A 28,000-nucleotide genomic window follows, 5' to 3' on the forward strand; every position below is an offset into this window, starting at 1 on the left:
ACAGGGCAGTGGGGAAAGGGGGGACAGGGGAGGCTATCACTGAAGGGGCAGCCTGGCTGGGCAGGACCAAGTGCAGCTGCCACCACGCAGGCCTGAGCCTCGTCTTCCTCCCTTCTTTCCTCCCAGGGGAAAAAGTGGCTGCAGCACGTGGTTGCTGCTGGGCCAGGCCAGGCTGGGAGGGTGGGGCTGTGGACTGGGCAGTGAGGGAGATCCAGGCTGCTGTCTCCCCTAGGCTGAGGGCCGTCTACTGGCTGCCCCTGGTGGGGTCACTGGGGACCAGGGTACCCAGAACAGGGCATGGCTGTGGCAGGCCAGACAAAAGGCTGTGGGCACATCTGCGGTGGGACCCTAGCCGCCCCTGCTGGGTGATGCTGACCGTCCTCCCATCCCGCCCTCAGCCGGGGGCCAGCTCAGAGAACTTCCTCAAGATGCCTCCCAAGGTAACTGAGACCAGAACAAGCCAGGGACTGAGAGCCAGGATGCCTCAGTCTTGGACCTGCCGTGATTAGAGTAATGGATCCCCATTCAGAGCCCAGTGTTTCTTTTCTTTCTTTCTTTGGCTGTGTTGGTTCTTAGTTAAGGCTCACGGGATCTTCGTTGCAGCACGCGGGATCTTTAGCTGCGGCATGCAGGATCTAGTTCCCTGACCGGGGATCGAACCTGGGCCCTCTGCATTGGGAGCGTGGAGTCTTAACTGCTGGACCACCAGGGAAGTCCCAGAGCCAAGTGTTTCTGAAGCGTAAGGTGAGAGCTAAGCAGGGGTGTCCTAGAAGTGGAGGGGGCGGGCTGCGCATGGAAGGGAATGAGCAGAAATCTGCTACTCCTCGTTAAACCCTCACCAGACACGGTGCAGAGAGCTCTACTGCACCATCTCATGAGATTCTCACTAGACACTCTGTGAGGGGGGTTTCCCCATTTGTCAGATGAGAAAACAGGCCCAGAGGCATACAGCTGGTAGATGGTAGACTGGGATTTGAACCCAGGTGGTCTGATTCTGGAGGCAGCTGGGGATGGTAAAGAGGGTATTACCGCCTTGGTTCTCTCCACTTCCTCCCACTCCAACAGTGTGGCCTCCAGGCCCGCCTCCTCTCTGCTCGTTCCTGTTGTGGCAGCCTCACAGGGCTGGACAAGCTACAGCTCTTCTCTGTCCAGCAGGCTCAGTGGCGCGGCACCCTGTGCTGCTGCATCCCGCCTGTCAGCAAGGTCATTGGGCCTGGAGCCGGGGCGGGGGTGGGGGCGGGGGGAGGTATGGACCTGGCCCTGCATCAGTAGCATCCAGCCCCCGGCCTCACGACGGCTGCCTGACCTGCCAGGAGGGAGACCCTGGGGCGGCGAGGATAGTCCTGAGAACCCACCGGGGACAGGACATCAGGCTCCTGTCCAAGCAAGCATTTTCTAGCTGCTCACCTGCTCCAGTTGGTAGAGCTGCAACCAGATGGCCCAGCCTCTCCCAGGAGTACTGACAACCTCAGTTTCCCCATCTACAATCTGAACTGGTAACACCAACCCTATCATGGCTGTTGGGAGAGTCTGAATGACTCAGTTCTGCCCAGTGAGCACGCAGGCTGCGCCAGGCACTGGCGGGCTCTCCGCTGATCTCTGAACACCCGTAAGGTGTTCCCATTTCACGAATGGGGAAACAGGCCCAGAAAGGCTAGGTAATATGCCCTAAGACCCACAGCAGGCAAGAGGTGGAACCAGATTTGAATCTGGGCGACTGACTCTAATTCCACACTGAATTATCACTTCCCTCGTAGAAATGAAACCAGTTGTATGACACAACTAGAGGCACACTAGTAACGAGTGATGATTGACAATTACTATTTATTAATCAACACTTTAAAAAGTTTAAGTAGACCAAAGGAGAAGGCCCACCAGGCTGAGACCCTACAGGCTTAGTTTGGAGGCCGGGAAGGGTCTCTTCGTGAGCGCTGGGTGGTTGAGGCAACAGGGCAGAAAGGGCCCAGGAGGACTTCCTGTGCAGAGAAGCAAGAGCAGCTGGCCAGCTGGCTCACCCACCATCTTGAGACTCCCATTTTGTCTGTCATGGCCCCCAGGAAGGAGGGCCCGCACCCAGCTAGACCACAGAACTGGGGGGCTGGGGGCTCAGCCCCTGCTCCTCCCTCAAACTTCTCCTGACCCCATTCCCACTGCAGGAGGTGTCACTGTACTGACACGAGGACTGCAGTTACCTCCTGCAACCGACCCACCCAACATAGCACAATGGGGTGCACAGAGATCCCATCTGAGGGAAAGGGCTGCCTTGAGGCACAGGTGGGGAGGAGTCCCAGGAAGAAAAGGAACTTCAAAGGACTCCTGAGGAGCCAGAGGCCAGAAGTAAAAAATGATAACTATAGCTACAGTTTAGGAAACATCTATTGAGTGCTAACTCTTGGTGATGTTACCCACAAACTGGGTTTGCCTCTTGGTGAGTGTCAAGCGAAAAGACACAACCAAGCCAAAGATCGGGAGAAGGAAGGATTTATTATTATTTGCAGCAAGTGAAGAGAACACCAGGGATCTTTCCCAAAGCAGTGTCTCCCCGAACAGCAAAATTGGGGGAATTTTAGGCTAAGGGTACATGCATATTCACGAAAGGGCTTGCAATGAGGCCAGGCTTAGATCACAAAGTGGCTTAGGCCAAAAATGGCTTCTCTTCTGTCAAGAAAACCATGCTGGGTTCTCTCTCCAGGGACCCCCCCACCCCGACCCTATCTGCTTACAGCAAGGCTCCACAAACTTTACAAACAGTTATTCTCCAGTCTCAGAGAGGGGGAAACTGGGCCTTGGTGAGGTTAACTGCCCAAGGCTGCACACTCAGTGCCAGAGCAAGGATTTGAATCCCAGCAGGTCTGAGCCCAGAGCCTGCGTGGCTAGCCACCAGCTTGATTCAGGGCCAAGGCAGCAGCATCTTCAGGTTCCACCCACTCCAAAGAATCCTCAAATTGTGGCCTCAACAACTGCTGAGCTGTTCAGCATCCAGGGGCACCACTGGCTCATCTCTCACTGGGTGCCACGGCACATGCCAGCGATGACTCAGCTGACGTTCTCCTTCTCCCTGGGAGAGGTTGAAAGAAAAGCCTCCTTCTCTTGCTCTAGTATAACTGCAATTTGGGGCGACACAGGAGAGTGTCCAACTACCAAGGAGGGAGGCCTAGGCTGTCAGTAGGAACGAAGGGCAGCCAGAGAGGGAAACCAAGTCCACAGGCCCTTCCGGAGCCTGAGTGGACCTGGGCAGAAAGGCGGGCAGTTGCCCAGGGCATCCTCCTCCTGGGAAGCGTGAACACCAACTTTGGCCATGCATGCTGCTTCTTCTGAGGATGTTTGCCAGGCCTTGTTATCAAATGGGGGTCCTGCTGCTTGCTGCTCACAATCAATTGCATACTCACAAATGTTGGTGGCAAAGGAAAGGTGCTTTTAATCAGAATGACAACAATCTGGGGAGATGGTGGACTCAGCGTCCCCCAAAACCCACCTCCGCAGATTGTACTCAGCCATGAAACTTTTAAAGGGCAGAAGGGAAGTAATCTCAGTTAATTGTTGAGATAGGGGGGTCAGAATTATTGCCATCCCTCCACTGCATGCAGGCTCATCAACTTCTTGGGCTCTTCCTCTAGATGTTATCTTGTTCACACAGTTTGGTCACACAGTTTGTTCAGGTTACTGAAGGGAAAGCTAGGGAAGAGATCTGGTCATCTGTTAAATACTTGCTCATTTCTCTAAAGAACCAACTAGTTTGGCAAGGTATTGTGTAATTAAAAGATTTGAAAGGTGTGCTTGGGCCAGATATGGGTGGAGGGGCAGTGCCTGGTTTAAAAGTTAGTTACAAGGACTTCCCTGGTGGGCCAGTGGTTAAGAATCCACCTTCCAACGCAGGGGGGCAGGGGGTTGGATCCCTAGTCAGGGGAATTAAGGTTCCACGTGGTGAGCAGTATGCCCCCCCCCCAAAAAAAAAAGTTATTTACAATATAGTTTTGCTAAAGTGACAAGAAAATGGGCTTCCTGCTGAGGGCGGTTTCCTGCAAAGAGCTGCTTACACACTCCCTAACCCCAAAAGCAGCTTCCAAAGATCCTTACAGGCCCTAAAGCTTCAGTGAACTGGTTTAAATAATCCTTACAACCAAGGCTAGGGCAGGGAAATGGGGCTGTTTCCTGATACGGCGGCCGAAAGATCCAGAATTTAACACCTCCTCAAAACAGCCGCCAGGAAGCCCCATAATCATGAGTCAGACTCCCAAACCTGGCAGCCCAGGTCTCGCTGAGATGTGAATGTCTTGCCGCCCTGATGACCGAAGACACATCATTCATTCACTCTCATTAGGCTGTGAGGCACCCTACGCTTGCGAAGTTAGTCCCTGATATTCCCCCCAAGAAGGACGGGAGTCCCCTAGACTGCACCAACATGGGGAACTCGGTTTGCCACACCCAAGATGGCGCCACCGCGCCCTGCGTCCCTCCCGCGCTCGGTCCCTGTCGGCCTCCCACTACCTCCGCGACTCCGCCAACCGGCCCCGCCCCGCGCCACGGCGCCGAGTCCGCTGTCGGAGGCTCGGCCGTAACGCCCCCTTTGCGGATTACTTAAAATGGCGGCCATGGGGCGGGGCCGCGGGGCGCGGGGCACGCTGGGGCCAGCGCGCGGGCTGCCGGGAACGGGGCGGAGCGCGGCCGCGCCGGCGCGTCGAGGGGGAGAGGCAGCCGCCGAGATGGTGAGCGGGCGCTGGGGGAGGGGCGCTTGGCCGGGGCCGGGGCCGGGGCCGGGGGCGGCGAGGGCGGTGGGCCGTGCGCGGGGGCCCGGGCTCCGCGCTCACGCCGGCCCGCCGCCCCCAGGACGTGTTCCTCATGATCCGGCGCCACAAGACCACCATCTTCACGGACGCCAAGGAGTCGAGCACTGTGTTCGAGCTAAAGCGCATCGTCGAGGGCATCCTCAAGCGGCCGCCGGACGAGCAGCGGCTGTACAAGGTGCGGTCCCGTCGGTTCCGGGCGGCCGGGGGCTGGGGGAGCGTGCTGCTCGGAACCGCCGCCCGAGCCTGGCCGTGGGCGCAAGGCGGCCCCGTCGTTGATGTAAACATCAGCGACCGGCTGCCGCGGGCCGGAACTCCCCCGCGTGGGGCCGTTTCTCGAACTCGGGGAGATGAAGCCCCGATAGCGCTCGCTACACCGGGGGTCTCCGTTCGGATGGCTTGAAAGTCGCGCGCCAGGCCCTATGCTGAGCGCCGAGGGCCAGCGTCACACCTGATCCTTATAGCGATCCCACCCGCGACGTGCTGACCCTTGACTTCCCTGCTCTGCGGTTAAGGAAACTGAGGCTCGGAGGTGGCCACTTAACGAGGCCAAGGTTGTTGGCAGAGTCAGGATTTGAACCCCGATGCTCAATCCTGTGCAGGCCTCTCACACGCCCCCCGCCCCAGACACGCCTTAATACAAAGAAATGAAGAAATGGAGGGTGTTGAGATGAGTCAGGTCCCACCAGTTCTTCACCCAACAACTGTTCATTACTCCCCAACTTAACTGCTGATGTTCTAAAAGCCCCCGCCCCTTTCCCCCTTACAAACCAATTGCAATTATCCAGCAAGGATGTCGTGGGATTTGGGGTTTTCATTGGGGAGTTCTGTTTGGTGGCCCCTCATTTCAAGTTTCTGGCAGTATGAGGTCCCTCACCTAAGTTCCTTGATCTGATTCTGGGTGGAAACTGGGAAACTGATCTTTTGCTCCAGGCTGAGCCTTCACCCCCTTTGTCTCTAAAGGCCTTTTCTTCTTGTTACCTGCTGGGGCTTCTGTAATAAGGACCCTTCCTACTGCCTGAGCTTCTTTCACTTGCTGTGCTCCGTGCTTTCTGTGTGTCCTTTGCTCATTGAAGCCTCTGGCTGCCCTATGAGTTGGGAATTCCAATAACTCCCGTTTTACAGATAAGGAAACTTCACATCAAAAAGATCAACCACCTTGTGCAAGGTGGTAGAGCTGGGATTCAACCAGGTCTGCCTGTGGCCAGATGGGGTCACTGACACTTGAAATTAGATTCACCTGGAGTTGCAGGGTGGTAGATTCCAGACCCTTACCCTACCCTGGGAGGTTCTGATTTGGAAAGTCTTGGGTGTAGTCCTGGAAACTGTTTGATATACTCTGGGGTGGTTCTGGGCCCTACTTGGGGCTGTTTCTTTTCCGTCTTCTGACTTTCAGTGTAGTTGCTGACCAGAGAAGTCTTTGGGACTTGCCCCTCCTGGGGCCTCTCCTGAGACCCTGCCTGCCTCTCTCCTCAGGACGACCAGCTTCTGGACGACGGAAAGACATTGGGCGAGTGTGGCTTCACCAGCCAGACAGCACGGCCTCAGGCCCCAGCCACTGTGGGGCTAGCCTTCAGGGCAGGTGAGAGGGGCAGCGACAGGGTGGAAATGGCCAAAGAAAGGGGTGGTCAGGGAGCCTGCAGTTGTTCCTCCAAGCCTCCTGGACCATGTCCCCCAGTTCACCAAATGCAGGCAATATCCTATAATAGTGTGTTTGCTTCCCCATTAAAAACAATGAGAAGCACATGAGATACTTGTAGAAATTGAAGCCCATTTCATGGAGGATTCAAAGATTCTTAGTCACAGTACCAGCTTACATTTACAGAGAACTTACTGAGCACCTGGTCCTGCACTCTGCATTTTATTTCTGTTGTCCCATCTAATCCTCTTGATAGCCCTGAGGGGTAAGCACAGCCATCCCCATTTGGGAGACATGGACGCCGAGGCTTGCTGGCAGTCATGTGGGAGGCCACAGTTCAGATGCAGGCTGCCAGGACCTTGTCTGAGCTGGGCACCATGCCAGCCAGTGTCTCCGTGGTACATCACTTACTCCCCCAGCATCTCTGTACAGGCCAGAGTTGTGTTGTGATCATTTTAAGGATGAGTAGACTAAGCCTGGGGAGGTTAGATCAGGTTCAGCCCTTTCTTGCCCCAGAGCCTGTACTCTCCTTAGCCACATTCCACCCTGACCAAAGTTTAGAAACCTGAGGGGTGGGGGTGGTTTATGTTGCTCCTTTTGCCAAGAAAAAGATTTAAATTTTATCCTTTGTCTCTGGAAATTTAAACAGGGGTTATAGGGTGTTTTCACAGCTGTAGACAGACCTAGGGGCTGTGTGAATGGCTGGGTAAATCTGGATGAAGTTACAGGGAGTTATTTTTCTAGCTTCTTTTAAGAAAATGTAGCGAGGGCTCAGGAGGGAGCATATAGCCTTAGCTGCACTTCTCAGTTTCATAAGGATAAACTATATGAGGCCTCAGCAGCTGTGTCTTCAGGCAGCTACTTCATGCCCCGCCCCTCCCAGACTGGAGTTTGTCTCCATAAAGGAGTATGACACTGGGACCAGCCTCACAGCAAGGCAATGTGAGCCCCCGTACACCCCAGGCCCTGCAAGTGCTCAGGAAAAGGCAGTCTTAACGGGCCTTTGTGTGGGTTCCCTCAACTCTCACAGTGACAGTGAGGCAGGTGAGGGGCTGGTGCAGACTTTATACAGGGTGGGTACTATACAAGGCTGTTCTCTGAGGCAGGTAAGGGAGGGCTGAAAGCACATCTGTTCTTCCTAAGCCAGGGCCAGGCTGCATTCTTCCAGAAAAAGTATCTTTTCCTCTAATTTGAACAGAGGCACCCTATAGACTTGCAGCTACTCAACCACTTGCAGGTGAAAAAAATCACAGCACAGTGAGGTGATTTGTTTCTCCCCATGACCCCCACTTATGGCATAGATTGTGGACCCTTGGTGGCATCACCTCAGGTGTGTCATTGCTGTTTTGATAGGGGCTGTGGTGTGGACTGTAGACCGTCTGCTTCCACTTGCAAAAACGCACTTCTGGGTGGGTAGTTGTTTCCTTGTGCAGAGATGGGTCTCTCCCCACCCCCCAAAGTGGTTTGCTTATTAGTTAGGGAGATATGATAGTGTCTGGTGTTAAATAGCATCTTCCAGACTTTATTTCCAAAGAATGGGGAGAGGTGATGAAGGCAAGAATTGTCACTCAGATTTGTGGCTTGGAAGATGAATTCGTTATTAAGCTGGGTCATGTGTCTTCACCTCAGCGCTGCTGACGTTTGGGGCTGGATGATTCTGGGTGAGGTTGTCTTGTGCATTGCAGGATGTTTAGCATCTCCGGCTCCTACGAAAGATGGCCTCTCCCCACTAGAGGCCAGTTGCAGCCCCTCAACCCCCAAAGTTAAAACTTGTCAGACGTGACCGACTTCCCCTGGGGAGCCTAATTGGTTGAGATCCCTGAGCCAGGTGGAGAGGTTTCCCATGTAGAAGAAAAAGTTGTGGTGTTCATTTGATCTGTGCTGAAGTAGTAACAGCAGGAATGAGACAGGGAAAATCTTCCTGGGGCTGCTGTTCTAGTAGGAAAGCAGCTGGTCAAGAGAAACAGGGCATTCACGCTAGCCGTTAAGTGTTCCCAGTGTTCCCGGGGCAATGCACAGGGCATTGGCCATGTAGAGTGGGTGGTTGTACAGGGTGGTTGGGGAACGCTTCTCTGAAGAGGTGATATTTGATTGCCCCTGGATGCCTTTCTTAGGCAGCCAGCCATTCTGTGTCAAGCTAGAGAGTGGCAAATGCAGAGACCTTGAGGCAAGAAAGAGCTTGATGTGGGAATATGGGGACCACAAGGAGACATGTGGAGAGACATAATGACACGATGAGATTTTATTCAAAGTATGATGAGAAGAGGTGTGAAGGGAACAAGGCGATGGGGGAGATTGTAGGTGGATGCAATCCCAGAGGCTGAGGGATGCAGAGGGTGAGGAAAAAGACCCTAGCATGGCCAGGCTGGGGGAGGGGAACAGGGGTCAGGTTGGTCCTGTAAGGGTGGGAGACTCACTTTGCAGTGGCCACCCCCTCTCCACCAGATGAGGCCTTTGAGGCCCTGCGCATCGAGCCCTTCTCCAGCCCACCCGAGCTGCCGGATGTGATGAAGCCACAGGACTCAGGAAGCAGCGCCAATGAACAAGCTGTGCAGTGAGAGACCCCCCAACCGCCCTACCCCCCCAATAAAAGAGATTTGGGTGTCCACCTGGTTGCTGCCTCTTTCTACACACCTTCTCCTGACTCAGGCATCACCTCACTGGTGTGTCCCGCCCCACCCTCAGCCTTTTTCCAGGCCAGACTGCTGCATCCCAAGCTCTCTGAGTCCAGCTACCAAACCCCAGCCCAGCCTTCTGCTCAGTCTGGGGACAAAAGGTTTAGAAGCTTTGTTTCTTCAGAGTGGCCAGCCCCCTCCTAGCATGAGCATGCTGGCTCCCAGCTGGAACGAGTGTGTTGGTTTGAGAGTGGGTTCTGTGGGGGATCCACAGCCTAGAGCCACCCCATGAGGCTCCTCCAAGGTATGCCTCTTGCAGGGGGGATGCAGCCACAGAATAAGGGCAGCTCCTCTCCTAACTAACTCTCCCCACCCGTAATAAACGATCTATAGACCAATTCCTGCATTTCTCATTTTTATTTGACAGAAAAAGTTGCTCTTGCTGTACAGATTTTAAAAAACCAAAATGCCTTTAAGAAACGTGAAGAAAAGTTGGGGGGGAGGGGGCCACAACCTCACTGGGAGGCCAGGAGGAGCCAACCAATTTCAACTCCTGCCCCTTTTTTCTGGGTATACCTCACACAGGTCCGCAAGTACCAAACCATCATCCCCCCAAGAACTCGGGGCTAAAAGGGGGGCAGTGCCTCCCAGATCCTTTGAGTCAAGACCTGGGAGTCCCAAACTATCCTCCCCTCCCGCAACTCCCATTCTCATTCCCACCCACCCCAAACCCCCCAAAACATGTGAACCAGGAAAAACTCACAGAGATTAACATTTCACAGAACAAAGAAAAAAAAAGGAAGAGGGAGGGAAAGAAGGGAGCCCTCCCCGCAGGATGCTGCCAGGGTTGGGGGGGGAGGGCAGACAAAGACCTCCTCCCACGGCTCTGTTGGGGAGAAAGGGGGCACATCCTGTGGCTCCAGAACTTGGGGTATGGTGGAATTCCCCCAAAAAGATTCACGGAGACCTGAAATGGAAGAGAATAATCAATGCAGAGGCCCCAGCCAAGCTCTGGAGCTCTCAGAAGTGAGCCCAGCCCTAGAGTGTGACAGACACATACCTGGAGGAACGGTGCCGCACGGAGCGGGGGCTGGGCGTTTCCCTCCTGCGCTTGTGGCCCGGGGAGTGGCTGTCCCCACGCTGGCTTCTCCGGGAACCCCGTTCACTGCTGCTACAATGAAGGACAGGTGTGAGACCACACACAGGACGCCACCAACCCTTGGTACCTTGGAGCCTTAGAACTTATTTTGCAGAAATCAGTGGCAGCCAGACTGGGCTACTGGCAGGACAGCACACACTGGCAACCCTACCTCTGCTGGTCCCGCGGTGAGGGCTGGGGTGAGGGGCGGCGGCGCTCCACAGGCGAGTAGCTGAGGGACCGGGAGTCCCGGAGGGAGTCTATTGGCTTACGAGGGCTGCGGGACCTGGGGATCAGAGTAGGTCCCCATAGTGCCACACTCTTTCAAACCCACAAGCCAGCACTCAGGACCACCCCCACCCCGCCCCAGGTCCTGACCACCAAACCTCATACCACGCAGGGCCAACCTCAGACCCACCTTCATCCGCTCACTCACCCATCCGCCCGCACACCATCCACCGAGTACCCCAACAGGCGGGGCACGGGGTGCAGCGGGGGAGGCAAAGATAAAGACAGTCCCTGCCCTTGCAGGGGCTCAGTCTGATGGTGAAGGAAGGCCAAGGGAGGCTCGCTTGGCCCCACGTGTGGGAAGCAGCCCCGCAGGACAGATGTACATGGGGTCTGGGGACCCAGGGGAGGGAGACATGGGGCAGGGCAGGGAAGGGGCAGGGTAGTCTTCTTGAAGGTGCTGTTTGAGCGGAGTCTTGCAGAACGAGGAGTTCACCAGGCGGACAAGGGAATTCCAGGCAGGAGGAACAGCATGTCCAAAGGCATGGGGTTCTCCTTAGACTGCAAGGCGCTGCTGAGTGTGGCTGGAGCACAGGGCATGTGTGGGGGCGGGCAGGAGAGGAGAACACAGGGCAGGCAAGGCCAGTTGGTGAAGAGCCTCACACGCCATTCCCGCAGAGGTAGGGCTTTATCCTGCAGGCCACAGGGCGTCCCGGAAGGATTTGTGGAGTGAAGGGAGTAACCAGATGGGCGTTTTAGAAAGATCCCTCTGGCTACGTGTGGAAGAGAATGGCGTGGAGGCAGGGAAACAGGGAAGAGGCTGTGGACAGAGTCGGGAGAAGATGACGGTGGCCAGACCCTGGCAGTAGCAACGGGGAGACTTAAAAGCTAGAATCCCTGGAACCTGGGACCAGGCTGCATGTCATGGGCAGGGAGAGGAAGGAACCTAGGACTCCCCAATTCTGGCCTGAGCACCCACTTGGATGACACAGCCCTCTGCCAGAACAGGGCACAACAGAGTAATAAGCAGGGAGAGGAGAGCCCAACTCCTCCTGTACAAGCAGTCACCACAGTCCAGCAGGGATCTCACACCCCAGGGTCACACCCCACCCCTTCCTTCTCAAGCAAGGCAGCACTCACCTCCGCTCGCCAGGGGGTGGCTTCTTGGGGCTTGCAGGTTTGGGCAAGGCCTGAGGGCCAGGCTTAGCAGGGGAGGGGGACGAAGAAGTAGAGGAAGAAGAGGAAGATGAAGAAGAGGAAGAAGAGGAGGAGGAGGAGGAGGAAGAGGAAGAAGAGGATGATGAAGAAGAGGAGGAGCTGCTGGAACTGGAGCTGCTAGAACGCCTCTTCCGCTTGGCTGGGGTAGGTTCCTGAGGACGGCCCTCTCGAACAGCCTCCTTTGGGGCTGGGGCGGGGCTGGGGACCCTGTGGGAGAAGAGGGCGTCACAAGGAGACAAGCTGCCCCAGCCCCAACCCTACCTTCCTTGGCCTGGAGGAAGGGCAGTGGGGGAGGGGTGCCTGAGAAAGGCCCTGGGAGCTCTCCAAGCCAAGAGCCAGTGAGTGCATTCTCTGGAGAGCAGTGGCCCCAACTGACCCAACCTCTGCTAACGCAACAGGCTGGGGCCCACAGCAAAAGGGATCAAGGTTAAACCTCAAGAATGTCCCTGATGGAGGAATAAGGTCCCTGGGCTCAGGTGTAGAAGCCAAGCTGGGTGGTCTCCGTCCTCTCCGTCCTCAGAGAGGAGAGCCACAGCGTGGGGAGGCCTGTGTGTGTGTGGGTTGGCTGGGGGAGGGGCCGTCCTGCCTGGAGGCAGGGAGAGGGATAGGATGACCTCTGAAGATCCTTCCAGCCCAGGGAGTTCCTCTTGAGGTCTAACTGCCATCCCTCCTGCTGTAAAATTAAGTCCATTTCCTCTAGTTCTGTCCTCTGTAGAGACGGAAAACTTATCATTATCCTCTAGAGAATTAACCTTCGGAGACTTTCACCTGTCCCATTCCTCCCCCCCGTTAACCCCCACCCCGGCATTCTCTTCTACCCCCAGCTTAAGGATCATGGTCCCCATACCTCCTCAGAGAGCAAAGAACCTCTGGATAGGGCTTCTCCCTCCCCACCCCCACCAACCATCCCCAAAACCTTCCCCGTAGAAGAGTTCTAAAAGTCCCCTCACCTCTTCAGTGCTACCTCAGGTTGAGTGGGAAGGCTAGAGCCCTCCGAGTCGCTAGAACTGGAGCCAGAGGAGGAGGAGGACGAGGACGAGGACGACGACGATGAAGAGGAGCTGCTAGAGGAGGATGAGGAGGACGAACTCCGCCGCTCCTTTGCTGGCTGCAGGGCAGCCAAAGCGGAAGGCTGCTGGGCCTCCACAGAGGCAGTTGGTTCCCCACCCTCTGGGTGGGACACCCCAGGGATGGGGCCAGAGAGCATGCCATCGTGGTCACCAGCAGAGGATGTGGTCTTTGCCACCGTTCCGGAGGAAAGGGACTGAGACCCTGCTACAGGGGTGGTCTGGGCAAGCAAAGATCGGGACTGGTCAGAAAAAGCAGATGGCACAGGGGACCTAGGCCGATCCTGAGCTGGAGGAAGAACTGACTGTGAGAGAGCCTGTACCATTCTAGAGGCAGGAGAGGGAGCCCGCTCAGATGTCATTCTAGACTGGCTTGGGGCAGATGGTGGGGTTCTGGACCTGGCTCGGTCAAGGAGCGGTGGTGAGGTTCTGCCACTAACGCGCTCATAGGCAGAGAGGGGCACCCTAGGGCTGGTGAGGTTTGCACCAGACAAGGCTGGAGCCATTCTAGCACTAGTGAGATTTGCAGGGGCCAAGGCTGGAGGGGTTCTTGAGCTGGCAATATTCACAGGAGCTGTGGCATGTGTAGATCTAGGACCCACCAGGTTTGCAGGGGCTGGAGCCTGGGGTGTTCTGGAGCTGGACGGATAGTTTGCAGCAGTCGGGGCTGTGCCAGAACCCGTGAGACTCAAAGCTGCCAAAGCAGCTGGGGTTCTGGCTCCTGCCAGGTTCACAGCTGGGGCTGTGGGGGTACGAGGGTCAGCAAGGTTCACGGCCGAAGGTGCCACTGCTGTTCTGGGGCTGGCCAAGTTCATGGCTGCTGCTGCAGCTGGCGTTCTTGAGTCAGCCAGGTTCACTGCTGTTGGGATGGCAGGTGTCCTGGCACTGGCCAGGTTCATGGCTGCTGCAGAAGCTGCAGGAATCCTGCTGGCAAGGCTGGCAGCTGGGGCTGTTCTGAGACTCATGAGAGGCACTGGAGCTGGAACCTGGGACATTCTTGCAGCAAGGCCAGCTGCAGACATGGACGGAGGAGGCCGAGCGGTGCCAAGACTGATAGCCGTCAGGGCAAGTGCAATTCTGGACTGAGCATGGTTTTCTGGCACAGATGTTCTCGGGTGATCAGGAATTCGGGGACCTGGACCATCCATCATGGAGCCACCAGCTTGCTGCAGGACAGACATGGGTGTTCTAGAGCTGCCAAGGGGCTCAAGCATTCCAGGTGATCTACAGCGGTCAAGAGGAGTTGGTGACATGCTAGGACGACTGAAGCAGCTCATTCTGGAGCTATTGAGCGCTACCGGAGGTGTCCGAGAACCAGAATGATTTCTCGTTGCTGGAGGAGTAGCAGAACGTGAACGATCAGAACTGCTTCCAGATGCAGAACGCCTGCGGATAGCTGGAGGAGATCTTGTTAAGGACCGTTTGCCCCGAGTTGTTCGTGGAGTACGGGACCTAGAACGGCGGCGAATAGCAAGTGGTGAGCGACTTCGAGAACGCTTGCGTGGTAACAATGGGCTTCGAGACCTAGAGCGGCGCCGAATAGCTAGAGGAGTTCGGGACCTTGATCGCCGGCGTGTCACTGGGGAGGTTCGAGAGCGGGACCTCCTTCGAGTTACCGGAGACGTGCGAGATCTTGACCTCCTTCGGGTGACTGGGGATGTTCTGGATCTTGATCTTCTGCGAGTGATAGGGGAGGTTCTGCTTCGAGATCGCCTTCTGGTTACTGGTGGGGTCCTAGATCTGGACCTTCTCCGAGTCACTAGTGGAGTCCTAGAACGGGAGCGTCGGCGAGTCGGTGTTCTGGACCTTGAACGACGGCGGGTTACTGGTGGTGTTCTGGACCTAGATCGCCTTCGACTCACTGGGGAAGCTCTCGATCGAGATCTTCGTCTAGTCACTGATGTCCTGGACCTTGATCGCCTCCGGCTGACTGGTGAAGTTCGAGACCTGGACCTCCGTCGGCTAACCAGGGGTGTTCTGGACCTGGATCGCCGGTGAGTGGCTGGAGAGGCCCGAGACCTGGAGCGTTTCCATGGGGCTGGTGATGTGCGTGAGCGGGAACGCTTCCGACTGGTTGGGGGTGTCCGAGAGCGGCCTCTTCGGCGTCTAGAGGAGGTTCTGGAACTCTCCTGCCGAGCAGGAGACCTTGAATGGTAACCGGAGCCTCCCCTGCGACGCCGAGTAACCCGAGACCTTGACCGGCTCCGCTGTCTTCTCCGAGAGGTTGACTGAGAAGATCCAGACCTATCTCGACGACGGGTTGTTCTGGTTTTCTCCCTCCTCGAGCGGGAACGGGACCTCTGCAGCCCACGAAGCTTTGGTGAAGGAGAACGGCCTCTCCTTGAAGTTGTCTTAGTGCGTGGAGATGAAGCTGAACGCCGCCGGCGTGAGGATCTTGACTTTTCAGCTGGCTCTGGGGAAGACACTGAGGGACTTCTTCGGCGTCTTGGGGGAGTTCTAGAGCGGGTCTCTGGTGAGGATGATGCAGAACGGCTTCTACGGGAGAGCCTGGCCTTCCTAGTCAGCTCAGGAGATGATCGAGAGCTGCGACGGCGAGGTGGAGTACGAGACTTGGTCTTGGGCTCTGGTGATGACCTAGAGCTTCTTCTAGTAGTTCTGGATTTGGGTGGGTGTTCTGGAGAGGACTCAGAACTGCTGCTTCCTTCAGGCGAAGGGCCTCTGCCTTTGCTTGATGAACCTGATCTGCTTCGTCTTGGAAGGACCCGAGGGACAAGAGCCTTGGGTTCAGGAGAGGAATCAGAACCACTCTGTGCCCTGGGTACTGCTCTTGGCTTATCTTTAACTTCAGGGGATGAGCCAGACCTACTACGCCGAGGAGAAGGCCGGGATTTGCTGTCGACCTCTGGAGATGATCCAGAGTGACTCCTTTGTCTAAGTGGCATTCGTGTCTTAGCTTTAGAATCTGGAGAAGAGTCTGACTCACTTCTCTCCTGAGGCGATGAACTGGGTTTCCCATCAAGTTCTTGAGAAGATCCAGACCGACATCTCTGCCCGAGAGGAGTCCTAGTCACAGTCTTCTGTTCAACTGATGACTCTGACCCACTTCTTTCTCTCTGGGGGCTAAGACACTTATTGTTGAGCTCCGGGGATGATGGAGAATGACTCCTTGGCCTAGGAGTCTGAGGCAAAGCTTTTGGTTCTGGAGAGGAATCACATTCACTCCTTCCCCTGGATGGTGTTCTAGGTATATCTTTCATTCCAGGAGACGACCCAGACAGGCTGTGCCTTGAGGGAGTCCCAGACCCATCTCTAAGTCCTGGGGAAGACCCAGACCTGCTTCTCCTTGAGGGAGTTCTGGGTAAACCATCTTTCATTTCAGAAGATGCAGAACTACTTCTTTCCCTTGAGGGTGTTCTAGGTATAGCATCAAGTACTGGCGAAGAGACACTCTGATTTGAAGACATTCCTGCTTTTTCCACCGCATCTGGGGATAACTCAGAACTGCTGTGTCTGGAGGACCTTGTTGATTGTTCTTTCACATCTAGAGATGGATCTGTCTCCAGCTGATTAAGAAAAGGTCCATTCAAATCTTTAACCTCAGGAGAAAATCCAGTATTCATTTCTGCAATAGGGCCAGAGTTTCTAAATTCTAAAGGTGATCCAAAGCTATTCTCTCTGGGAGGAGAGTTAGATAGTTCTTTATGTTCTGGAGAAAAGCGTGGCCCGCTCCAAGCTGAGGCTACTGCAGGGACTTCTTCCAAAGAAGCCTGTGACTGGCTTTGGTCAAGAGTCAAAGACATGGCAGATCTTTCTTCTATTTCAGGAGATGATTCAAAGTTACTTCCAGCCATTTCTTTAAGTTCTGGAGACAAATGGGGCAGGACCTGGTTTAAGGATTCTTCAGATTTCTCTACCACCTCCATTAGTTCCTCATCTTGGCTTGGCTTAGCTAATGCACTACTTCGGTCTTTTGTATCTGGAGATGACTCAACACCACCTCTTTCCCTTGATGGAGTTCTAGGGGTGTCTCTGAGTACTGGTGAGGACTCAGGCCTATCCTGCACAGGAGGAGGACTCAATTTGTCTCTTGGTCTTGGAGATGATGCAGTAACATCCTCCTGAAGGAGTAAGCCAGTTTTTTCTTTTGATTCAGAAGGCTCCAATCTACTCTGCCCCATAAGAGATTTAGAGTCCATTGCAGGATATAGGGAAGAATCAGACTGGGACCCGCTCTGCTCAGGAGACATCCCAGATTTCAGCCTAGGACCTGCTGACAATTCACTTCTATCTTGTCTTGTTGGAGATCTGGGTGCCAGCTCAGTGATTGGAGATGAGGACCTGGACTGGCCACCCTTAGGAGGTGTCTGAGATTTGGTCTGCAGATATGGAGATTCAGAATGACTCTGTCTCATTTCTGGACTTGAAGTACCAGATGTGGAGTCTGGTGAAGTTGGAGATTGTCCTTTCTGTTGCAGAGATGAGGGTGGTGTGCAGGACTTTACTCCTGGACAGAGGGAGAAAGATCCAGAGCAACTCTGTGCTGATAAATCTTTAGACTTCTCTTGGGAACATGGTGACTTTGATCCAAGAAGATTATGCCCTGGTGGAGTTTGGGGCTTTGCTTTGGGGCATGGTGAAGTAGACCCTGAGTGACTTTGTCTTAGTGGTGTTCCAGGTTTCACTTTGGTATCTGGAGAGGAGGATCTAGAATGGCTGTGTCTTTCCAACAATCTAGATTCTGTCTTGGAGCATGGAGACTCTGATCTGCTTTGCCTTGGAGGTGTTTTAGATGTCACTCTACTAGGACTTGGAGAAGAGAAGCCAGAATGGCTTTGGATTGGTGACGTTACTGCTTTCACTTTGGGTTGTGGAGATGACGACCCAGATCGGCTCCATCTTGGAGGTGTGCTAGATTTCACTCTAGAAGGAGAAGACCCAGAGCAGCTATGTCTCGAAGGGGTCCTAGACTTCACCTCAGGGTCAGGTGATGATTCAGAACGGCTCTGTCTTTGTGGTGTTGCAGATTGTTCATTTACCTGGGGACTTGTTACAGACTCTTGCCTTGGTGGCGTTCCAGATTTCAGGTTAGGTTGAGGAGATGAACTGGAATGAGTCTGTCTTGATGGCGTTTTAGATTTCTGATCAGGAGGTGGAGAAGAACCAGAGCGACTTCGCCTTAGTGGTGTTCTAGATTCAGCTTTAGGTTGGGATGATCCTGAGCGACTGCGCCTTGGTGGTGTCTGAGACTTTTGTTTAGGGTGTGGAGAGGACCCTGAAAGGCTTCGCCTCAAAGACAAGCGGGATTTTACTTTGGACCTTGGTGAAGAGAGAGACCTGCTCCGCCTTGAAGAAACTCGAGATTTCTTCATTTCTGGGCTTGAGTTGGACCTGCTCCTTCTCTGTGATGTTCTGGATTTGTTCTTCCGCTCTGATGAAGAGCCAGACCTGCCCCTTCTTTGTGGTGTTCTAGAGTGAGATCTTCCCCGTCTAACTAGACTTCTACTACGGGATCTTCCTCGTCTTGCTGGTGTCCTAGACCGAGATCTCCCTCTCCTGGTTGGTGTTCTAGAGCGCGACCGGCCACTTCGTCTAGCTGGGGTTCTGGAGCGCGACCGCCCACGCCTGGCTGGGGTTCTAGAGCGCGACCGCCCACGCCTGGCTGGGGTTCTAGAGCGTGACCTGCCACTTCTCCTGGCTAGCGATCTACTATGAGACCTCCGTCGTACTGGTGATCGGGTCCTAGATCTGCGCCTAGCAGGTGTTCTAGACCGAGACCTGCCCCTCCGGGCTGGTGTTCTAGACCGAGACCTGCGCCTAGTGGGTGTTCTAGATCGTGACCTCCGCCTGGCAGGTGTCCTAGACCGAGATCTGCCCCTCCGGGCGGGTGTTCTAGAACGAGATCTGCCCCTAGTTGCAGGGGATCTAGAGTGTGACCTGCCTCGTCTTGCTGACCTAGACCTGCCTCTTCTCTGTGTATTTCTGCTCCTGGACCAGCCTGGTCGCTGAGGAGACCTAGAGCGGCCACGTCGCTGAGGGCTCCTAGATCGTCCCCACCTCTGTGCAGACCGGGACCTACGCCACTGAGGTGACCGGGACCGAGAATGACCTCTCTTGGTAGGGGTTCGAGACCGAGACCGCCCCCTCTTAGTGGTAGGACTACGGGACCTCCCCACTCTACGAGAAGGAGTATGAGAATGTGACTTATCCCGTTTTGCTCGGCCATGTGAACGACTCTTGGATGCAGGAGAAGAAGAAATCTCTCGGCGGGACCCAGGAGCTGGTGTAGGTTTAGGACTTTCAGGGGAAGAGCTGGCATGCCGAGAAACTTTGGTAGGTTGAGGGGAGGGCGGGCAGCTCTCTGAAGAAGATTGGGGAGGTTTCTCAGGAGACTTAGGTGGTGAATGGCCCTGGGCTGGAGAAGCCTCAGAAGGGGGGTTCACTGGCTCCTGACTTAAGGGGGTTGTCGCAAGGGGTTGTGGGGAGCCGCCATATTGCTCAGCAAGGAGCGGAGTGGGAGCAGGTGGTTCTGGCCCTGTGCTGCTCCTTTCCGGAGAGGAGCTAGGTTGAACTGCAGATTTCTAAGAGTGGAAAAGAGAGTAAGGATACGGGTATGTAAGCACCAGAACTTCCGATCACCTGTAAGATCCCAACACCCTTTCCTATGAAACTTTTCCTCTATGCACCCCATTATACCAACTGGTCCTTTTCCTCACCACAGGCTATCACATTCATTCAATAACAAGAGATCACATAATATAAAACACAGTAAGAAACATATGAAAACAGAGTCTACAATCTCAAGAGTCTTCTATCTAGAGAAAAAACATAATGCAAACTAATGTACTATATTTCACAACAGATAACCATTACAAAATGCTGAGTGCAGAAAAAAAGGTATTCTTAAATGGAAAGATAAAGCAGTTCCCCAAAGTGACTGACTTCACCTTTAAAAAATAACTATATTAAAATACGAAAAAAAAAGACAAAGATCTGACTACATGATTTATGTGAATAAAACCAGGATGAAGTACAGGAAAATACAGAAAGAGACTAAATTATAAAAGCTTTAAATATTAAAGTCAAGAGCAATAGGAAGTAAATTAAGTTTCTGAGATGATCCAACTTGCAGTTTGGAAAAGCAACTCTGGATAACATGGAAAACGGACAGGAGAGCTACAAATTTAGCAAAGAGCAATTAAAATTATATTGTGATTGCTGAAGTAAGAAAACATGATTAGAATTTGAATTTTAATAGCAAGTATAAAAGAACAGGTACTGAAAAGATCTTTCCAAAGTAGTGTTTTCAGACTGCAAGCAGCAACCCAGTGGGTTGATAAGTTTTAATGAGCCACAACCAGCATTTAATGAAATTGATACTAGAAACATTTTAAGACTAGGTGTAGTTCAAAAAATTTTTTTTGTTCCAGTTCTATCAACCTATAAGTACAAAGAGAACATTGATGTAAAACCTATTAACACCCAATAAAGTTTGAAAGCCACAATTCTAAAGGATTTGCAGATACAAAAGAGAACTTTATAAATAACTGAAAGGAATGCAGAAAACAAAACCAGACCTTGCTTCTCCCTTAACTTCACACACCTATCCTGAATCCACAGCCCTGCAACCCAAAGAGTATCCATTAACTCAGGAACATACCTCCTTCTTGTCTTTATCTTTGTCTTCATAAGGGCTGCTAGGCTGCTTTGTAGAAGGCTCCGGGCTACTAGGCTGCCCTATGTTGGTGATACCTGGTTCCCTGGATGGTGCATCTCCCTCCCCTCGACGCCCCGAAGCAGGGGAAGGACTTCGCCCAGTCAAGGTAGTTGTATGGGTTTTAGCTGCAGCACTTCGAGACCTGAGAGAGGTAATTGAGGATGGGAAAAGAGGAAGAAAATCAGTTCAGGGGAGAACAGAAAACCCCCTCCCCAGCTCCCATCCACCTTTCTTCAATATAACCCTCTTCCAAAAAAGCCTTCTCTTACTCACAAGATTCAAGTAACTCATATTGAAATTCAAGTCCAGTTCACTTTGCTCTTTCTCTTCTCAACATCAATCCCCAAAAACGTTCTCCCTCTACCCCTTTATATTTACCTCCCCCAAACCTCCCGAAACCCTCCACCCAGTCCATTCCCTACCCGCTTCATTCACAACTCACCTCTGAGCCCACCTCCTTCAGGAAGCCTTCCCCGATTAAGGAAGCCAGGGTAAGGATTCCTTCCTCCCCCAGACACCACGAACAAACCACCACCCCCCCTATTCTGGCAGTCCATATATATCAGAACAAAACAAAAAATCACAAACAAAAGAAAACAAAAAACAATAAACAAAAAAAAAAAGAGAAGGGGAAATGTATATGTCTGTCCATCCTGTTGCTTTAGCCTGTCAGCTCCTAGAGGGCAGGGACCGTGTCTTCCGAATGGTCTGTGCAGCGCCTAGCACACCGTGGGCGCTCAATAAATATTAAATTGATTAACCCAGAAGTCCCTCTTCCCTCCCTTCCTCCTGGACCACCCCTTACCGACTGCGGGAAGTATCTGAAGAGGAAGCAGAGTCTGCAGAAGTTGAACGGTGCGCCCGTCGGCTCTTGGGAGCTGGTGTTGTACTTCGAGACCTGAAGGAAGACCACCACCACAGCTCAGGGTGCTGTCACACCTGCACTGGGTTCCCCTTATCCACCCTTCAACCTTTTACCAGTCAGGGACGTGACTGATCCTGCCCCATCCCCAGGTGGCACTCATCTACTCGCTAAGCAAATTCCCCTCTAATTCACTCACCGCTTTCGCTTCTTGTCCTTAGATTTACGTTTGCTCTTTGGAGTAGGAGACCTGGGAAATGAGGCAGAATTATTTAAAATAAAAATCATTTTTAAAGAAACAAAGAAAATGAAAAGTAAAATGGAAAGAACTGAGTTACTGACAGTAGAAGATCAAGGAACTGAGCTTTACTCCAAGGAAAAAAAAACCCCCAAAGAGCCAGCAAGGCCATCAAGCAATGGCTCACCGCTCCATGTGCCACTATGTTCCCTATGCCACAAAGAGCTCTTACCTATGCTTCCTTTTCTTGGATTCAGATTCTGACCTGTTGGTAAAAAGTAAGTAAAACTATTATTTTTTTATCTAGACCTGGACTCACCAAACCTCTCCAATTATTCCATATATTCCCACCTCATACCTGTGCTTCTTCTTCTTAGAGCTCTTCTTCCTTTCTCGTCGAGGAGAGCTGCTCTCTGACCTGCTAAACATGGGTTCAGAAACAAGGTCATTCAGCCTACCTCCTTCCCTGGCCCACCCACTTATAATCCATCCCCAAAAAGGCTTCTAAAGCACAGAACAACTCCAATAGCACCAATGTGCCGATCTAAGCCTAGAATTTATTTACTCTCCAAGAAGCGTAGGTACCTCCCTCCTATTATATAGCAACAAACCCCAAAATGGAAAAAACAACATAACTCCAAAATGCTGCTGATCAGTTCTGCAGAGGTACAGAATCAACCCTTCCCACTGAAGCAGCACACATTATTTCTTCTACCAGATGAGACCTGAATGGTAACTCCCTCTTCCCTGACTTTTCTGACAACTCTCTCCTACTTCCTAGAAATAAAAATACCCTATTGCCAGAGACAGAGAAAAAACATGACAGGTTTGGTCCTCTGGCTACTAGAAGAGCTTTCCAACTAACTTACCGTCCTCTATCTTTCTTCTTTTTCTTCTTCTTTTGCTTTGGGGTTGGTGAGCGAGAACTGCTAGACTCCCGGACAAGGCTGAGGAAAGATGAAAAATGGCAGAGATGGGTGCTAAGACAAACTTTCTTAGACATTTCAATTTCAGAAGAACAAAATCTCAAGAATTTGAAAAGACATAGTCCACACACAAAAAATGAGGCAGAGTGCTTAGAATTAGGAAGAGAAACTGACACTGGCTTCTTGGTCTTGTGTACCTGTAAGGTTTGGGTGGCTCAGGAACTGGCTGCTTAGCTTCTCGAGCACGACGCTGAGGATCAAAAGAGCTGCCATCCACATAGGAATCACTGATGCCAAAGGCAGCTCGGAGTCGCTCGTTCTTCTTCTCATTCAATTCTGCCAACTGGTGAGTCTCAGTTACCCTAGAGGAGAAAAGGTCAAAGGTCTAAAGGACATAGAGAACAAAATGCAGAGTCATATTCACACAAACAGCCACGAGAAAATGAAGACAAAAGCAAGGAGAAAGTCCAAACTAAACAGAGAGAACAGCAATAGCAGAGTAGAGTCCAGAGAAAATCGAGAGAGGGAAACACTCACGCTGGCCTCTGCCCTGGGGTCTCCTCCTTGCCCCCAGGGTTCACATCCTTCTCCAGCAACATGAGTCGAAAGGTCGCCACTTTTTCCTGAATTTGCTGTTCCTCGTACCTGGAGAACAAAAGCCTTCAGGGTTAGAGCTTGACTAGACACTCTCCCCAGTCCCAGGTTTACAGTTCCCTCATTCCCAGCAGGATCCCTTCCCTTTCCATGCACACATACAATTTTTCACTCACTGTCACCCAAAGGGCCCTTCTATTAAATCCTGCTCTTTTCCTGTCATCTTTCTTCCCTCCACTGACTACACCCTCTAGAACAGTGGATTTTAAACATGCTACACTCCAGGGGCCAAGAGAGGAAAGTTAAGCAGGCAGAGTTCCAGGTGTTCCTCCCCAAATCCAATCAACAAGAACAAATCTTTCATTTCCTGGGATTCCAAAGTAACATGCATTATATGAAACGGGCGCCACTGCTGAAGTTTGAAAACCACTGCTCTAAAAGGTTTTCTGCCTTAATGTGTTCCTTTTCCAAAATCTCAATTCCCTATCCAACCCATGATCCTTTTTATCCGGGTATTATTCCAATTCCTGTTTTCCTGCCTTTGCTACTGTCCAAGGCCTCAATCCTTAAATCCATTTACCTTCCTTTTCTCTACCAATGACAACACATATCAGCTTACCTAGCTAGCTCTTGTCTCTTCCCTGGTCTGCTTCCCCACCTCTCCCTTAAAGCACATATTTGCTTCTCAATGGCCCCCCTCTTTCCCCATGTGCCTCCATCTAAATAACTCATAAAAGGCTCCCTTTTATATCCCAGACACAGGCTCCTCATCTCCCACTTTGAACTGTCCCTTAACTCCTTTCAATTTGCTAGCTCCTTTACCTCCTCCCCTCCTACAAATCCTCTCCAGGCCTCTTTCAACCAGCCCTAAGCTCCCTACATCCCACCTAACTCCCCCAGCTCTGCACTCACTCAGTGCTTGGCTCTCCCCCAGCCCTCCCTCACCCCTGCTCTTCCATCATCTCCTCCAGCTCGAGGCATCGCAGCTCCACGCGCCGCTTGCGCTCGTGGTCCAGGATGTCAGGATTAGGCCGCTTCACCAGGGCAGCCTCCAGGCGCCGCAGTTCCTCCTCTCCCTTGTAGTCAGGCCGCTCACCCCGGCGGCCCCGCACCAGGGACAGGTTGCGCTGGACGTAGCCGTTGGTGCCGCTGCCCCGGGGCGTCGGCAGCCCGATCCCGTTGTACATGGCCCCGTGCCCGGGGTGGGGCACCACCGCTCCTGAAGGGGAGCGGGGAGACACGGGTCAGGCCCCTGGCCCCAAACTAGCCACTTACCACCACCCAAATCCCTGCTCTTCTTCAACCCTACTTCAACATGTCTCTCCACACTAAACCTCCTTTAGCTGCATAATCCTCCTGGTCTCCTAAAAAAACCTGTTCTTCATACTTCCAACACTGCTTTCTTTCCACCAAATCATAGCCCAGCTCTTACAGCCTTTCCCCACAATGTGCAAGAGCCACTCCTGCTTTCACCTAGCTTTCCTGTTTCCACCCAAAACAAAGATCCCATTTCTCCCAAGTTTCTCCACTCTATCTCTTTATTCTCCTTTAGCCCCAATATACACAACTGGTATCTTCACCAACTACTCTAATTCCTAACCCCTGGCAACTGACAGAGGCCTCCAAACAGGGCACAACAAACACCAAACGAAGATCTGTGGCACCCAAAGGCCTGCAGTCCAAGTCTAGACTCTTCAAGAACTGACCTAAGCATTTCAGGCTACCCTAAAGGTAGCCAGAAATTATGAATACAATCTGACTGAACAGCCCCTAGATATCCAAAAGGTGGCCCAGGATAAAGGCCAGCATGCACATCAGAAACACGTGAACCTTGGATATGTAATCCTCTTATACTTCACCTCTCAAGTAAGGGGCCATTTCCAATCAACTATCCTGACTGATCATTTTCCTTCAATTTCCTTCCCAATAGGATTTCTCACATGGTTTGGGGCTCACCCAACTCTCACTAGCTCCTGTAAAATATTACATTTTCAACTCAATGCTCTAAATACACCAAACCAGCCTCCTCTATTCCAACTGTCCCCATACCTTCTCTACATTCCTTCCCCTACACTTACTCACAAAACCCCCACTCTTTATACCTCACTTTCATTAATGTCAAACTGTCAGCTTTCCCTAACAGTCCCGTTATCTCATTTCCTAGTTTTTCTCTTCCAGCCCTTCCTTAACCCTCTCAAGTGTTATCACGTGCCTCCTACCAGGTTCTATCCTCTCAATCTGTTCCAACCCCAGCATGACTCTGAAGAGCCCTCTAACCTTAGTTTTACTGATTAGATTTCTTGGCTACGTACACTCTATTCCTTTCTCCAGCTATATGTACTCTGTTTTTTTCTCCAACTCATCCTGTCCGAGATAGTTTCACATGGGGAAATGTGTGAGGGAAAATGATCCCAGGAAAGAACTCAAGGAACAAAGTGGAGAGATTAGTGAAAGTAGAGGGGAAAAACATAGAACTGGATAAAAGAAAAGGCTTCATTTTAAAAATTCTGAAAAAAACATCATACAAATACCTGGAAGAATGTACTAAAGCCTGCCACCCCCACCCCATACAGGGAGATGTTGAATGAAAGGGAGCTAGCCCAACTCTAGAACAGTTTGGAGCCCCTTACCCCCCAACTCTAAGGCTGGGTCCCTGCCCAATCCCAGCTGCAGACTCTAGAGATCTGAAAACAAAACAAAACGAAATAACCATACTGGGTTAAAGGAATGACAAATGATGCTAAATCTATGAAAGGCAAGTAGAACTGTGCAAAGAAATGAAAAATTTCTTTACAGCACAAGAAATCTTCCAACCCTCACTTTTATTTTCTCAAATTTTCTCCTCCTTATTCTAAAGCTAGGCCTTCTTTGGCTCTCTATACCCTACCCAGTTTCTGCTTCCCTTGCAGAATGCTTCTGACCTGCAATCAATTCCTCAGCTTAACCATTCACCCACACTTCCATACCACCTCACACAATAATCCTCCCACTCCCTGGAGAAGGATAACCAGCAGCTGCTAAGCAAAGGGTATTAAATCACAACAGACTAAAGAACTTTTACGGAATGAGCCAAAAAAGAAGGGGAAAAAAGAAAACCCCAAACAGAAATACCACAGCATCTAAGACAGTGCTCAAAACACTAAAAGGATGGATGGACCAAGAAGTATATCAACAACACAAACACAAATCACCAAAACCTAAATAAAAATACTTAAACTGGGGTCCGCGGACTGTGGGTATGCAAAAATCACCCAAGCTAAAGGCTGACAGTAAAAGCTGCAAAAAAAAAAAAGACAAAAAGGAGTTTTTTCTGTTGGAAAATTATCACGATGCCCAACTAACCAGACAGAAGGGGGTCTTGAAATTCAGTATTATGGTATTCAAGAAAAAAAACGCACCAAAAAGGGAGGAGAGTGTGCAAGAAAATGGACAAAAGTAATAAGCACAAGAAGCTCAGCACTGGGGCACTGTAGTAGCTGAGGGGACACTAAGAAACCCCAGAAGCTAAAATACTAGCTCAGGAAGAGACCTAGACTCACACTCAAGAGGAAACAACACTTCTTCAATTTTTGACCCAGAAGATATCTTAGAAAAGCGTCTAAGTGAAAACCAAGGCCTAGAAAAGTTGTGCGCCAAATAATGACAAAGTCCAGCGTTTTCTCAAGGAAGGGCTGGCAGCCTCCTCCCGAGCCGTAACACAACTTTGGGGGAGACGATGAAAAAGTGCAAGAAACAAAAGAGCATGTGATCTGCCTTTACATACCTAGACCAAATACGTGAATTTTTTTTTAAACGTTTAGAATCCTTCTCTTCCTAATACCTCATGGCATACAGTAACGAATCCAAACTGCCTAACTCTCCCGGGAATCTAGTTCAAGGCCTTCTCTGCATTGCCTGAGCGGCCAAGGCCTATTTTCAGCCTTGAGAAATGGGGGAGGGAGCTGCGCGGCGCCCCATAGTATGGGAGGCTCCGGGCCCGATCCCAGGCCCCCGGGAGGGACGGGTAGGCCGGACGCCGGAGAAGCGCGGGGGAAGGGAGCCGGCAGCGGGCCCCGGCCGCCGCAGCCCCCTCCTCGCCGAGAAAATGTCGGCAAAGACAGCTGCAGGAGAGCCTCCTCGCCGCACGCGTCGGGGAGGCGAGAAGCCGAGTCGCGCGCTCCCCCCTCGAGAGCGCGCGCGAGCCCGAGTGCAGTCGGCAGCGCGCGCCGTTGCCATGGGGGAGGGGGGAATAAAAGCCCGCGCGCGACAGGAACCGCGAGGAGGGGGGAGGGGAGGCAGACAAGCAAGGACGTCCGCGCGCGAGCTAGGGGCGGCGAGCGCGCGTGCGCGCGGCGGCCTGAACCGTTCTCCGCGCGCTTTGGCCTTGCGCCGGGGCCGCCGCCCCTCCCCCACCCGACTCGCGCGCTCCCTCACCCTCTCACCCGCCGCCGCCGCCTCCGCCCGCCGCCTCCGAGGGGGAGAGGTGCTGCCGCTGCCGCTGCTCGAGTTCCTGAGTCCCTCGGTGCCTGGAGCCGCCGCCTTGCCTCGCCGGTCCGCCCGCCTCAGCCGACACCGCCGACTCCTCGCTTCCTCCGGGGCCGCAGCGGACTCCGACTGCGCCACTCGCACCCCGCCTGGGCCGCGCTGCACGTCAGCACGACCAACTATGCGCGTCAGCACGCAGCTGCGCGCGTCGCAGGGCCTGCCGGGAACCGTAGTACTCCCCGCGGCCTTGTGCGCAGGCGCCGAAACCACACCGGGAAGTGTAGTTTCGTAAGGCCCGAAGGAGGTTCAACTCTGTCGTCGAAGAACTACGATTCCCGTCGGCCAGTTGCGAGGAAGGTCTGGGGGGCGGACCGGAGCAAACAACGCATTCCAGAGACTTTCCACTAGGGGGCGGGAGGACACAGGGCCTAGCGACGCTAGCGCTCTCCTCGGCCTCCCGCCTTCGACCCAGACCGTCCTGGGAGTGGTAGTTCTAGCGTGGCATGGAACCCGTATGTAGCTTCGCCCTCCCTGCCCCCACACGACCGCCAT

The 28,000-nt window shown here is 52.8% G+C and overlaps 3 protein-coding genes across 4 annotated transcripts; 1 reads left to right on the forward strand and 2 right to left on the reverse strand.

Moving 5' to 3' along the window:
* The first annotated feature begins 4,558 nt into the window (after positions 1-4,558).
* ELOB (elongin B) lies at positions 4,559-9,031 on the forward strand. Its single transcript, XM_082429912.1, has 4 exons — positions 4,559-4,706; positions 4,828-4,962; positions 6,261-6,366; positions 8,869-9,031. The coding sequence occupies exons 1-4, from the start codon at positions 4,584-4,586 to the stop codon at positions 8,979-8,981; spliced, it is 477 nt and encodes a 158-aa protein (XP_082286038.1). The 5' UTR covers positions 4,559-4,583; the 3' UTR covers positions 8,982-9,031.
* A 1,153-nt stretch (positions 9,032-10,184) lies between these two features.
* On the reverse strand, positions 10,185-20,441 carry LOC309645182 (serine/arginine repetitive matrix protein 2-like). Of its 2 annotated transcripts, XM_082429911.1 has the most exons (6): positions 12,573-12,713; positions 12,237-12,331; positions 11,545-11,829; positions 10,595-11,224; positions 10,349-10,462; positions 10,185-10,209 (listed from the first exon to the last, which is right to left on the reverse strand). In XM_082429911.1, exons 2-4 carry the CDS (start codon positions 12,311-12,313, stop codon positions 10,897-10,899), a joined length of 690 nt encoding a protein of 229 aa, XP_082286037.1. In that variant the 5' UTR covers positions 12,314-12,331; positions 12,573-12,713; the 3' UTR covers positions 10,185-10,209; positions 10,349-10,462; positions 10,595-10,896. The 2 variants fall into 2 exon arrangements, with proteins under 2 accessions (XP_082286037.1, XP_082286036.1); XM_082429910.1 differs by lacking the exons at positions 10,185-10,209; positions 12,237-12,331 and adding an exon at positions 20,308-20,441 and having other exon boundaries at positions 12,573-19,228.
* On the reverse strand, positions 20,373-28,000 carry LOC309644886 (uncharacterized protein; the record flags this gene model as incomplete). Its single annotated transcript, XM_082429154.1, has 13 exons — positions 20,373-20,506; positions 20,807-21,083; positions 21,170-21,262; positions 21,426-21,476; positions 21,697-21,729; positions 21,823-21,885; positions 22,334-22,411; positions 22,588-22,752; positions 22,928-23,035; positions 23,930-24,203; positions 27,406-27,665; positions 27,721-27,807; positions 27,990-28,000. 12 exons carry the CDS (start codon positions 27,998-28,000, stop codon positions 21,041-21,043), a joined length of 1,266 nt encoding a protein of 421 aa, XP_082285280.1. The 3' UTR covers positions 20,373-20,506; positions 20,807-21,040.

The sequence above is a fragment of the Balaenoptera physalus genome (assembly GCF_965194825.1).
Source record: "Balaenoptera physalus genome assembly, chromosome: 16".
Taxonomy (NCBI): domain Eukaryota; kingdom Metazoa; phylum Chordata; class Mammalia; order Artiodactyla; family Balaenopteridae; genus Balaenoptera; species Balaenoptera physalus.